A 13,708-nucleotide genomic window follows, 5' to 3' on the forward strand; every position below is an offset into this window, starting at 1 on the left:
GAAGATGGACTTCATGGGTCGTGTTCATTTGGGAATCCTGTAGCAAAACGTTTTGCAATGGAAACAGTATGTGAGCGTCTCGTATTAGAAACATTCAGATTGTACCGCCCCGTTTTCTTCAGGTTATAGTTATTGAACATCACCCAGATTTCAGTAGGAGGGGCCCTTATGCAGGTATTTAATTGACAAGGTCTTCAGTCCAGCTCTTGTCATTGTTTTTTTCTTCAATAGACTTTAGCACAACCCAAACAAGGGAGAGGTGGGATGGGTGAGGCATCCTCAGGTGAATGTGATGACCATGTGACAGGGTGCACAATAGATCAACAGAGAAATAGGTAACACTGTTCTGTGAAGGGTAACACTTGCAAAGCCAGCAGTGCCTTAAGGGCTGGGGGTAGGAGATGCACAGTGTACAAAACATTAGGAACACCTTCCTAAAATTAAATTGCACCCCCTTTTGCCCTCAGTTAGTCGGAGCATGAACTCTACAAGGTGTGACTGAATTATTCACTGACTCACTCTCTCTCTCTCTATCTCTCTCTCACTCACTCACTCACTCACTCACTCACTCACTCACTCACTCACTCACTCACTCAGTCACTCACTCACTCACTCACTCACTCACTCACTCACTCACTCACTCACTCACCCCCTCACTCACCCCCTCACTCACACTACTTTCTTGTGTTGTACAACACACTCCCTCCTCAGCCCAGTCACCTCACTCAAAAGTTAATATTTAATTCAACCTTTACGTTATATACTGTATATATACTGCAACTTTATCTCCTGTTCTGACTTTAAACAGCGTGGTAGCGTCCCCAATTATGTCGTAAAACCTTTGCACCCACACTCCGATTAGATGTTCTGTCTAATATATCTATCTCTCTTCTCTGTGTACCTGAGCTACTCTCTGGATATCTGGACCAGCCATGGTGGTGTGTCTGACTGGGCTATGGAGGTATCGGAATTACCTGGTCATATTCCTCACCCCACTGTTGATTCTACCTCTACCCATAATAGTTGGGGGACCGGTAAGAGTGTGTGTGTGTGTTTGTTTGTGTATAACGGAGGCTTTGATGTGTTTGTTTTAACCCTGTTGAAAGTTCAGAAGTTATTCTTAGTTGAGGATAAAGTTCTGAAGCATTTCAAGCCCTGGTCGTACACAAATTGAATGCCGAAATTCCTAGACAACTCTGTGTGTTTATTAAAGCTTCACTGAATATTTTGGTTACACGTCTGTATGACATTTCCATTGTATTTGCGCCATTTGTAATTATTTCCCAATATCCAGGAATCTACTGTAGACTGGTAATTTAGTGTGTGTAGATAGGAGCTTCAGCAGCCATGCACATTACAGGTTGAGTACCCTGTGAGTTACGGTTGTCCTCCAGGACAATAAATCATCATGAATGAAAGACTTGCGTTACAGGCATTTTATAGTTCTTCATCTTTTATCATCAATGGCTTACCGTGTGTCATAAAATACATTTGTTTCTCCAAAATCCAAGCCCGTTTTTCCCCTTTAAGAATGTATTTGATTAACTTCATGTATCAACATATATATATATTAAAGGGGCAATCTGCAGTTCAAACAACTACAAAGGTTCACCCGTCACTGATTCAAACTTTTGGTAAAAGCTGAGGGATGGGGCTGGGGAAATATAACCACTCTCAAATTCATAGACAGAGCTATGGATGCAAGGACTGACCATCCATCGTATAAAAATGATAGTTTTAACCATATTTTGAGACTATACAGAGTGTGATTACATTACATTGTTTACAAACATTGGAGTTAAACAAGCTCATATTTTGGGTTCTGATAGAGTATGACAGTTGAACTAAGCTCATTAAGCAATATAAGTTATATTCTTCAAGAATTATTGTTATTTACTAAGCATTGTAAGAACAACTGTAACTGAAACTAACTTATTGAATAGATGTATTGAATTGCACACAATAAGATATCTTTATGTTCTAAAATAGTTATACTACTTGTCAGTGCTTTGATGCTGTTGGCTGTTGTCTCAGATGATTGTTCACTGAGAACAAAATGGTCCTGAGAGAGGAATGACTGTGTGTTGTACGCGTTTGTACGTGTGTCCTACAACAACAGTTGTTGTATGCTACCTACCACAACAGCCCTCTCACAGTCCGTGTGTGTGTGTGTGTGTGTGTGTGTGCGTGTGTGTACAGGAGGCTAGTTGTGGCTATGTGATCATCCTGACGGCCCTGTACTGGTGTACAGAGTGTATGCCCCTGGCTGTGACCGGTCTGCTGCCTGTCATCCTCTTCCCTATGATGGGCATTATGGAGTCAAGCGAGGTACCAACACCACTATCCTCTCCCCTCTCTACTCAACCACCTTCATACCTAATGACTGGTTCTTACCCACCCACTAGACTCAGCAATGGAGAAAACAAGATTCTGTTTTATGATCAGAATAAACAGGTCAACAGTTGACTAAAATGTGAAATGTAAATCTTTAGTAGATACAGTGTTGAGGACGTATGAATAAAGCACCTACACTACGGTTCAAAAGTTTGGGGTCGCTTAGTAATTTCCTTGTTTTTTTTTTGTCAATTAAAATAACATCAAATGATCAGAAATACAGTGTAGACATTGTTAATGTTATAAATGACTGGTTTTTAATGGAATATCTAGATAGGCGTACAGAGTCTCAACGTCAACAGTGAAGAGGCGACTCCGGGATGCGTTGAGTTGCAAAGAAAAAGCCATATCTCAGACTGGCCAATAAAAATAAAAGATTAAGATAGGCAAAAGAACACAGACACTGGATAGAGGAACTCTGCCTAGAAGGCCAGCATCCCGGCGTTGCCTCTTCACTGTTGATATTGAGACTGGTGTTTTGCGGGTACTATTTAATGAAGCTGCCAGTTGAGGACTTGTGAGGCGTCTGTTTCTCAAACTAAATACCCTAATGTACTTGTGCTCTTGCTCAGTTGTGCACCGGGGCCTCCCACTCCTCTTTCTATTCTGGTTAGAGCCAGTTTGCGCTGTTCTGTGAAGGGAGTAGTACACAGCGTTGTACGAGATTTTCAGTTTCTTGGCAATTTCTCACATGGAATAGCCTTCATTTCTCAGAACAAGAACAGACTGACGAGTTTCAGAAGAAACTCTTTGTTTCTGGCCATTTTGAGCCTGTAATTGAACCCACAAACGCTGATGCTCCAGATACTCAACTAGTCTAAAGAAGGCCAGGTTTATTTCTTCTTTAATCAGGACAACAGTTTTCAGCTGTGCTAACATAACTGCAAAAGGGTTTTCTAATGATCAATTAGTCTTTTAAAATTAGAAACTTGGATTAGCTAACACAACGTGCCATTGAAACACAGTGATGGTGGCTGATAATGGGCCTGTGTACGCCTATGTAGATATTCCATTAAAAGTCCAGCTACAATAGTCATTTACAAAATTAGCAATATCTACACTACTATATTTCTGATGAATTTGATGTTATTTTAATGGACAAAAAATGTGCTTTTCTTTCAAAAACAAGGACATTTCTAAGTGACCCCAAACTTTTGAACGGTAGTGTAAGTAATGTTGATAAAGTCCTTACTGTTGATCCCATGTTTAGTATATTATGGTATTTCTAAGCAGAACCTGTCTCAGGCCAGTACAGTCATTAAGAACCCCCCTGTCTGTCTCTCATCCAGGTGTGTACCCAGTACATGAAGGACTCTAACATGCTGTTCGTCGGAGGGCTGTTGATGGCTACAGCTGTGGAACACTGGAACCTTCACAAACGCATCGCCCTCAGAGTACTGCTCCTAGTAGGGGTGAAGCCTGCCCTGTAAGAGACCCCCTTTACCTGTTTTAATTATCCTATTACAGAGATGTTTGGGCTAGTATTCTGATAGCCTAATGTTGAATTATCTGTTTCCTTTTTAAATGGTCTCTCTCTCCCCTTCCAGTCTGATGATGGGCTTCATGGGCACCACAGCCTTCCTGTCCATGTGGATCGGTAACACAGCCTCCACTGCCATGATGCTGCCCATCTCTAATGCTGTGCTGAAGCAGCTGTGTGACACCGAGGCCCAGGCAGAGGAGAGGGAGATGGACCTGATCTCCCTCAGGGGGGCCGGGCCCGGGACTGGGATACCTAAGGGCCAGGACAACCAAGCCTTTGATATGGGTGACAAGGAGAACAGTATTACCATATGTGTGTGTGGGGTGGGGTGTGTGTATGTATGTATGTACAGTGGGGGAAAAAAAGTACTGTATTTAGTCAGCCACCAATTGTGCAAGTTCTCCCACTTAAAAAGATGAGAGAGGCCTGTAATTTTCATCATAGGTACACTTCAACTATGACAGACAAAATGAGAAGAAAAAAATCCAGAAAATCACATTGTAGGATTTTTAATGAATTTATTTGCAAATTATGGTGGAAAATAAGTATTTGGTCACCTACAAACAAGCAAGATTTCTGGCTCTCACAGACCTGTAACAACTTCTTTAAGAGGCTCCTCTGTCCTCCACTCGTTACCTGTATTAATGGCACCTGTTTGAACTTGTTATCAGTATAAAAGACACCTGTCCACAACCTCAAACAGTCACACTCCAAACTCCACTATGGCCAAGACCAAAGAGCTGTCAAAGGACACCAGAAACAAAATTGTAGACCTGCACCAGGCTGGGAAGACTGAATCTGAAATAGGTAAGCAGCTTGGTTTGAAGAAATCAACTGTGGGAGCAATTATTAGGAAATGGAAGACATACAAGACCACTGATAATCTCCCTCGGTCTGGGGCTCCACGCAAGATCTCACCCCGTGAGGTCAAAATGATCACAAGAACGGTGAGCAAAAATCCCAGAACCACACGGGGGGACCTAGTGAATGACCTGCAGAGAGCTGGGACCAAAGTAACAAAGCCTACCATCAGTAACACACTACGCCGCCAGGGACTCAAATCCTGCAGTGCCAGATGTGTCCCCCTGCTTAAGCCAGTACATGTCCAGAGCCGTCTGAAGTTTGATAGAGAGCATTTGGATGATCCAGAAGAAGATTGAGAGAATGTCATATGGTCAGATGAAACCAAAATTGAACTTTTTGGTAAAAACTCAACTCGTCGTGTTTGGAGGACAAAGAATGCTGAGTTGCATCCAAAGAACATCATACCTACTGTGAAGCATGGGGGTGGAAACATCATACTTTGTGGCTGTTTTTCTGCAAAGGGACCAGGACGACTGATCCATGTAAAGGAAAGAATGAATGGGGCCATGTATCGTGAGATTTTGAGTGAAAACCTCCTTCCATCAGCAAGGGAATTAAAGATGAAACGTGGCTGGGTCTTTCAGCATGACAATGATCCCAAACACACCACCCGGGCAACGAAGGAGTGGCTTCGTAAGAAGCATTTCAAGGTCCTGGAGTGGCCTAGCCAGTCTCCAGATCTCAACCCCATAGAAAATCTTTGGAGGGAGTTGAAAGTCCGTGTTGGCCAGCAACAGCCCCAAAACATCACTGCTCTAGAGGAGATCTGCATGGAGGAATAGGCCAAAATACCAGCAACAGTGTGTGAAAACCTTGTGAAGACTTACAGAAATCGTTTGACCTCTGTCATTGCCAACAAAGGGTATATAACAAAGTATTGAGATAAACTTTTGTTATTGATCAAATACTTATTTTACACCATAATTTGCAAATAAATTCATTAAAAATCCTACAATGTGATTTTCTGGATTTTTTTCTTCTCATTTTGTCTGTCATAGTTGAAGTGTACCTATGATGAAAATTACAGGCCTCTCTCATCTTTTTAAGTGATAGAACTTGCACAATTGGTGGCTGACTAAATACTTTTTTGCCCCACTATGTGTGTGTGTGTGTGTTGAGAATAATTTGTTTTGTGTCCATTAGCCTCGACACCATCTGTTCTAGGTTTCTCAAGCCATTCTCAAACTAAAATACAGCCTGGTACCACTAGACTATGTGTCCATAAGTTCGCCATGAGCTTTCACAATCACAAGCTGATTCACATCTTTCTCTTTTTGTAATAAATGATATCTCCCTTATTTGGCAGATGATGCATGTACTACCGAATGTACAAAGGATGTCAAGCCCATGAAGAATGGAATTCAGTTAGGTAAGTAGAATAGAGTGTGTATTCTCTCAACATCAGTGTTCTTCAGTCATGGTCCTTGAAACCCACAGGGTGGACAGGCTTTTGTTCCAGCCAAGGACTAACACACCTCATTCACACCTGTTGTGGATTCCCTGAAACACCTTTCTGTCAATTGTTTTATCATTCATCTTAGTAGAGGAACACAAGTAAGTAAGAGATATTGATAAGCTTATTCAGGATGTGACCTTATTAATTTTGTCTGTTCAAGACAAGATTGTTTCGACTTCTCTCATCTGGCTAAGATGGAATACAACTGACTCAGACATATTGTACATCATATTCTATATCATCCCTGTTTCAGACTCCCTGAAAACAACAGGTGGAAAATATTAGCCCTAATCCCTTTGTTACCCTTAGGAAAACGTCCGACAGACTGACCTCTAACCCCTGAACATTCTGATTGGCTGACCCATGATTCTCTCCCTCCAGAGCCCGAGTCAGAGGTGGAGGAGAGTCCGGAGGCGAGGGAGAGGAGGCTAAAGAGGGAGGCTAAGTACCTGAAACTGGATAAAGGCATGAGTCTCAGTGTGTGTTACGCTGCCAGCATCGGAGGAACAGCCACCCTCACCGGCACCGCCCCGAACCTCATCCTCAAAGGACAGGTCGACGAGTATGTTGATATGTCTGTTTATAAAGGCTTACTATGTATGCGTATTATTACAAGTAAATACAGTATGATACCCATCTGAGTAGCTCTCATTAAAGGGTTATTGTGTGTGGAAACAGTATTGCACACGGGTTTAGCAACTGTTCTTCTTTGGGAAAATTGCAGTGCCCAGTGTACTTTGTTTACAGCAGCTAAAGCACAAGGCTGGATACACTGACTGTACAGTAGTTCCTTGGCTTGGGAGTTAGCGAACATCGCTGTCACTTCCTCGATAGATTTAGAATTCCCTGCACATTCCCGTTCAATGCAGCATTTTTTGGTGGGTGCACCGCCCGGCGGCCATGTTAGGTGTACCTACAGTACAGTACCATTTGGAATGTTCATGTAACTGATGCTAGTTCTAATTCTATCATTCTATCATTCTTTCCCCACAGACTGTTCCCAGGAAATGGAGACATCATCAACTTTGCCAGCTGGTTTGGTTTCTCCTTCCCCAACATGGTTCTGATGCTGATCATCTCCTGGCTGTGGCTGCAGTTTATGTACCTGGGCTGCAAGTGAGTCCTTCTTTCCTGTTATGTTTTACCTCCAGTCAATAACATCCATAACACTGTCTCTTGGCAGGAAGCCGAAGCAATGTGATTATGTGCCTGCAATCCATGTTGAAAGGGGACATATTCACAAACATATCCAATCATCAAAATGCAATATAATAAGCATAGTAAAACAATAGAAGGTAATGGTTTATGGTCATATATCACTTACGTAGATATCCATTTATGTTAGACATTGACCTACAGACAAAGTAGATAAAAGCCTATATTAGACCCAGCATCCTATACAGTACTGTAAAGAGATCAATTTGGCCCATTCACCCACAGCATGAAGAAGTTGTTTGGCTGTGGAATGAATAAAGATGGTGACAAGGAGGCGTACGGGGTGATAAAGAATGAGTATAAGAAGCTGGGCAGTGTGTCCTTCGCTGAGGGCTGCATCCTGGTGCTGTTTGTCCTGCTGGTCCTGCTCTGGTTCACCAGAGAACCAGGCTTCATGCCCGGCTGGGCCGCTGTGCTCTTCAACAAGGACAAACCGTGAGTGATAGATATCAGTATGTCCTGTGTTGTAACTCCCTGTGGTTCTGCCTGGTTATCTCGCTTGTTTTTAATCTGATAGCTTTCTACTGTGTTTCCCAGTCTTTGCTCTTTGTAAGCAACAAATACAGCTATACACATAATATATACATAAACTGTAATTACACTGTACATGTCTATGTAATTACCATATTAATACATAGGGACACGTTGAGTGGGACTGAGAGACATTGTTTATATGTAGATGTATATGTCCCAGGTATGTCACTGATGGCACAGTGGCCATGCTGATGTCAACGCTGTTCTTTGTGATCCCATCCCAACTACCCAGATGTGGCGGGTACTCTGAGGATGGTATGTGTGTGTGTGTGTGTGTGTGTGTGTGTGTGTGTGTGTGTGTGTGTGTGTGTGTGTGTGTATGCACGTTTGTGCATGTGTGTGTTTTTTGTCAATATATCTTTGAGTGGTGAGTACATTAAGACCCGATCACTGGACACTTCAATAAATGGATCACTAGTCACTTTAAACAATGCCACTCTGAATAATGCCACTTTAATCATGTCTACGCATCTTACATTACTCATACCACATGTATATACTGTATTGAGACCCAATCACTGGACACTTTAATAAATGGATCACTAGTCATGTTAAATAATGGCACTTTAATAATGTTTACATATCTTACATTACTCATATCACATGTATATACTGTATTTTACACCATCTACAGCACCTTGACTATGTCGCTCTGCCATCGCTCATCCATATATTTATATGTACATATTCTCATTCACCACTTTAGATGTGTGTGTATTAGGTAGTTGTTGGGAAATGTTTGATTATTTGTTAGATATTACTGCAGTGTTGGAACTAGAAGCACAATCATTTCGCTGCACTCGCATTAACATCTGCTAACCATGTGTATGTGACCACATTTTTTAATTTGATTTGACATGGGTGTGTTTATGAGTGTGCGATTGAGAGAGACGGTGTGTGTGTCTGCCTTTCTGTGATACTATTGTATAGAGCGGCCTTTCTTAAAGTATGGGTTGGACATGTTAATGGTGAGTCGTGACATTATTTTGGGGGGGGACTCAGTCGGCGTCTCAACTTACTGTTGATTAAGTCTCAGTCGGCTGCTCAACTTACTCAACTTACTCATTGTAAAATACACAATGTGCAGTTTTGACATTTGGTTGTCCACCATCAGTTTTCCTCTAGTTATGTCAGTTCACTCAATTAGCCATGTCAGCTAACATTTTTTAGATTGGTAAGTTAGTCTAGCCAACTATCTAAACTTGTAGTAGTCATGGACGAATAGCGACCGGGCACGCAGGGCACATGCCCAGGGATCCTGACCTCCGTCCCCATTGATTTTGTTAGCCACTCTCAATCAGATATCATATTAACATGGCAAAATGTGTAGAATTGTAGGGAATTAAATTTAAAACTAAAATGCTTCTCTCCTGCAGGAGGGGGCCTCTAAAATATTTTTGCCCTCGTGCTGGGAGGTCCCCCAAAATAGGGCATGTTTTTAGGAGCTTGGGTCGCAGGAATTTCTCATTTGGGTACCAGGCTGAAAATGTTTAAGAACCCCTGGTATAGAAATGCAATCTTGCTGACTCAGTGCTTTGTAATTGTCCTGATAGCACTCTCACTTCCCAGGGCTCACACACGCTCGCGCACACACACAAATACACACACACACACACACACACACACACACACACACACACACACACACACACACACACACACACACACACACACACACACACAAACACACACACACACACACACACACACACACACACACACACACACACACACACACACACACACACACACACTCCAAGAAACATCAGAGGGAGCTGCATCGTGATAGCACTAGCCTCAAGGTTAGCCCTACATGGCTCTACTCTCTGTTCTGACCCTGAAATAAATTACTTTCAAATCAATAAATGACTGATGGACACTTATAAATACATATCTCCTTTTCTCCCTCTGTAACCTAAGCTGAGTTTAGTGTTCTTACTCCTGATAAGTGACAAGGTCCAGTAATTCAGCACCTACCTCTAAATGGAGGGCTCCAGTAATTCAGCACCTACCTCTAAATGGAGGACTCCAGTAATTCAGCACCTACCTCTAAATAGAGGGCTCCAGTAATTCAGCACCTACCTCTAAACGGAGGACTCCAGTAATTCAGCACCTACCTCTAAACGGAGGACTCCAGTAATTCAGCACCTACCTCTAAACGGAGGGCTCCAGTAATTCAGCACCTACCTCTAAACAGAGGGCTCCAGTAATTCAGCACCTACCTCTAAACCATACTACCAAGTTCCTGCAGGAGTGCCTAGAATCGAGGCTATAAGGACCGTGATTGTAAACCTTGTGTCATTGTCCAGTGTATGCCTTGTCCCTGTAGGAAAGCCCCTGAAGGCCCCTCCCACCCTGCTCAATTGGGACGTGGTCCATAAGAAGATGCCTTGGAACATTCTCCTGCTAGTGGGAGGAGGCTTCGCTCTGGCCCGGGGCAGCGAGGTACCGTCAGTCTGTTGTTAGGTCGGTCGGTCTGAATTGGTCTGTGTGTCTGTCTGTGTCATATTTTTTGTAACAACAATTATGACAACTGTGGTTATGTTTTTATCCGTGTGAAGACGTCTGGTCTGTCTCAGTGGCTAGGAGAAAGTCTGGCCCCCCTGCAGTCCATCCCTCCCGTTGCCATCTCTTTCCTCCTGTCTCTACTCATCGCCACTTTCACTGAGTGCTCCAGCAACGTAGCTACTACCACATTGTTCCTGCCTATACTGGCCTCTATGGTAAGAGCAGAGAGAATCCCTTACAAATTCGCATACCCACACCCAGGCAACACACATGGTAACACAGATGTTCACTTAGAAAACCTGGATCAATGATTTTAAGTGGTGCTAGATTTAGTTTGGAGTTTGTCATTTTGGGACTATTCCATTGGTTCCATTTTACCGGGAAAACTAAATCAAGCACAGGTAAGTATATGACATGTGTACTGGACCCAGGTCCCAGGTCTGACACAGGTCTGACATACACTAAATGTTCATTTCACCCCTTTGACCCATGTGTGACCCTGTCTGTCTGTTCCCAGGCCGTAGCCATTAAGCTCCACCCGCTGTACGTCATGCTGCCCTGCACCATCTGTGCCTCGCTGGCCTTCATGTTGCCGGTGGCCACACCCCCTAACGCCATCGCCTTCTCCTATGGCAACCTCAAAGTCATGGACATGGTACGACCTACGACCCTTCACCCCTCACCTCGCACCTCTCTCCATACAGTACTTTGTATTGGATCCAAACTGAATTGTTATTTTTCACTTCATGATTTCAGTCTGGTCATCTCTTCATTGTAAAAAACACTTTGTGATAATTACTGATATAAAAAGGGCTTTATTCTGTAAATAAGTGTGATTGATTGATTGAGTCATTGAAACCAGTAGTGAAACGGAGCAATTCAGTTTGGATGCAGACTAGTAGAATACATGGTTGTGAAACATTCTGTCTGTGACCCATGTTTTTCACTGCACTGACAACAGGCGAAGGCTGGATTCGTGCTGAACATTATTGGTGTCATCACCATCAACATCGCCCTGAACACCTGGGGAACAGCTATGTTCAATCTCAACACCTTCCCTGACTGGGCCAATGTTACCACCATACCCACCCCCTGATCTAGAGACACCAGAGAATAAGGAAGGAGGGAAGGAGGAGGAGGAGGAAGAGACTGGAGGGATGGGAAGAGGGGAGAGATGCTGTATGTACACCTCTATCTGGGGCAGGCTGTAAACAGAAGACAGTGCTGATGGTCAACCTACTCAGGGTGATCTAAAGCTGCTACTGTATACACACTTCATATAACAACACACACAGTATCTGTTTACGGGTTGGACTGGTACTCCTCCTCCACTCTGTCAAAGTTTTGATTGTTTTGAATTAAATCAATTTAAATGAATCAATTTAAATGTTTTTTTACAGCTAAACTATGCAGGTTGTATTTGATCCTTTTTGGGATAGCCAAATCTGCTTAAGTTTAGAGGAGCGGACACGAGGTGAAAATACTGTGTCTGTTTGGGGAATCGAACAGAACAGAATAGTTATACCTTAATTATAAGGTATTCTATGAGATCATTTATGTTTCTCTGAACATATTATTATGTCAAAAACAACAACAAACTAACAAACATTTATTTAATGTGAATGGCGATCTGTGTTGGAATACAAATGTTATTTTGATGTCAGGAAATCAAATGTAATTACAATTTGTAGAATTAATTAAAGGAACAACTGACAGGATGACCTTTCCATGACCAAGGGTCATCAGGGCAGTTGGTAATAAAATTAGATATAAAAACATTTGGGTTATAATCTGGGTAACATTCTGCCGTGATCATTGCATGGTAGTGTCACTCAGAGGACAAACAAACAAGAGAAACACTCGGTGGTTCCATGCATAGATGGGTAGTAGGGTGGTTCCATACATAGATGGGTAGTAGGGTGGTTCCATGCATAGATGGGTAGTAGGGTGGTACCATGCATAGATGGGTAGTAGGGTGGTACAATGCATAGATAGGTAGTAGGGTGGTTCCATGCATAGTCAGGTAGTAGGGTGGTTCCATGCATAGATGGGTAGTAGGGTGGTACCATGCATAGATGGGTAGTAGGGTGGTACCATGCATAGATGGGTAGTAGGGTGGTACCATGCATAGTTGGGTAGTAGGGTGGTTCCATGCATAGATGGGTAGTAGGGTGTTACCATGCATAGATGGGTAGTAGGGTGGTTCCATGCATAGATGGGTAGTAGGGTGGTTCCATGCATAGTCAGGTAGTAGGGTGGTTCCATGCCTGGTTGGGTAGTAGGGTGGTTCCATGCATAGATGGGTAGTAGGGTGGTTCCATGCATAGTCAGGTAGTAGGGTGGTTCCATGCCTGGTTGGGTAGTAGGGTGGTTCCATGCATAGATGGGTAGTAGGGTGGTTCCATGCATAGTCAGGTAGTAGGGTGGTTCCATGCATAGATGGGTAGTAGGGTGGTACCATGCATAGATGGGTAGTAGGGTGGTACCATGCATAGATTAGTAGTAGGGTGGTACCATGCATAGTTGGGTAGTAGGGTGGTTCCATGCATAGATGGGTAGTAGGGTGGTTCCATGCATTGATGGGTAGTAGGGTGGTTCCATGCATAGATGGGTAGTAGGGTGGTTCCATGCATAGATGGGTAGTAGGGGTTCCATGCATAGATGGGTAGTAGGGTGTTACCATGCATAGATGGGTAGTAGGGATGTTCCATGCATAGATGGGTAGTAGGGTGGTTCCATGCATAGTCAGGTAGTAGGGTGGTTCCATGCCTGGTTGGGTAGTAGGGTGGTTCCATGCATAGATGGGTAGTAGGGTGGTTCCATGCATAGTCAGGTAGTAGGGTGGTTCCATGCCTGGTTGGGTAGTAGGGTGGTTCCATGCATAGATGGGTAGTAGGGTGGTTCCATGCATAGATGGGTAGTAGGGTGGTTCCATGCATAGATGGGTAGTAGGGTGGTTCCATGCATAGTCAGGTAGTAGGGTGGTTCAATGCATAGATGGGTAGTAGGGTGGTTCCATGCATAGATGGGTAGTAGGGTGGTTCCATGCATAGTCAGGTGGTAGGGTGGTTCCATGCATAGATGGGTAGTAGGGTGGTTCCATGCATAGATGGGTAGTAGGGTGGTTCCATGCATAGTCAGGTAGTAGGGTGGTTCCATGCCTGGTTGGGTAGTAGGGTGGTTCCATGCATAGATGGGTAGTAGGGTGGTTCCATGCATAGTCAGGTAGTAGGGTGGTTCCATGCCTGGTTGGG

At 43.4% G+C, this 13,708-nt stretch overlaps 1 protein-coding gene across 1 annotated transcript; it reads left to right on the plus strand.

Moving 5' to 3' along the window:
* Positions 1-791: 791 nt before the first annotated feature.
* On the plus strand, positions 792-11,831 carry LOC110507684 (solute carrier family 13 member 2-like). The gene is made up of 13 exons (XM_021587830.3): positions 792-1,034; positions 2,200-2,328; positions 3,684-3,820; positions 3,942-4,162; positions 6,048-6,110; positions 6,579-6,759; positions 7,191-7,313; positions 7,638-7,847; positions 8,107-8,201; positions 10,276-10,391; positions 10,508-10,669; positions 10,972-11,109; positions 11,416-11,831. Exons 1-13 carry the CDS (start codon positions 933-935, stop codon positions 11,548-11,550), a joined length of 1,812 nt encoding a protein of 603 aa, XP_021443505.2. The 5' UTR covers positions 792-932; the 3' UTR covers positions 11,551-11,831.
* The last annotated feature ends 1,877 nt before the right edge of the window (positions 11,832-13,708 follow it).

The sequence above is a fragment of the Oncorhynchus mykiss genome, chromosome 27 (genome assembly GCF_057628025.1).
Source record: "Oncorhynchus mykiss isolate SJ-2025 chromosome 27, ASM5762802v1, whole genome shotgun sequence".
Classification (NCBI taxonomy): domain Eukaryota; kingdom Metazoa; phylum Chordata; class Actinopteri; order Salmoniformes; family Salmonidae; genus Oncorhynchus; species Oncorhynchus mykiss.

Bases quoted from the DNA above. Each gene is read 5' to 3' on its own strand.
- LOC110507684 (XM_021587830.3), top strand. From the start codon at position 933: ATGGTGGTGTGTCTGACTGGGCTATGGAGGTATCGGAATTACCTGGTC. The intron at 8,202-10,275 runs GTATGTGTGTGT...TTGTCCCTGTAG, and splicing joins TGGCGGGTACTCTGAGGATG to GAAAGCCCCTGAAGGCCCCT. The intron at 10,392-10,507 runs GTACCGTCAGTC...ATCCGTGTGAAG, and splicing joins CTCTGGCCCGGGGCAGCGAG to ACGTCTGGTCTGTCTCAGTG.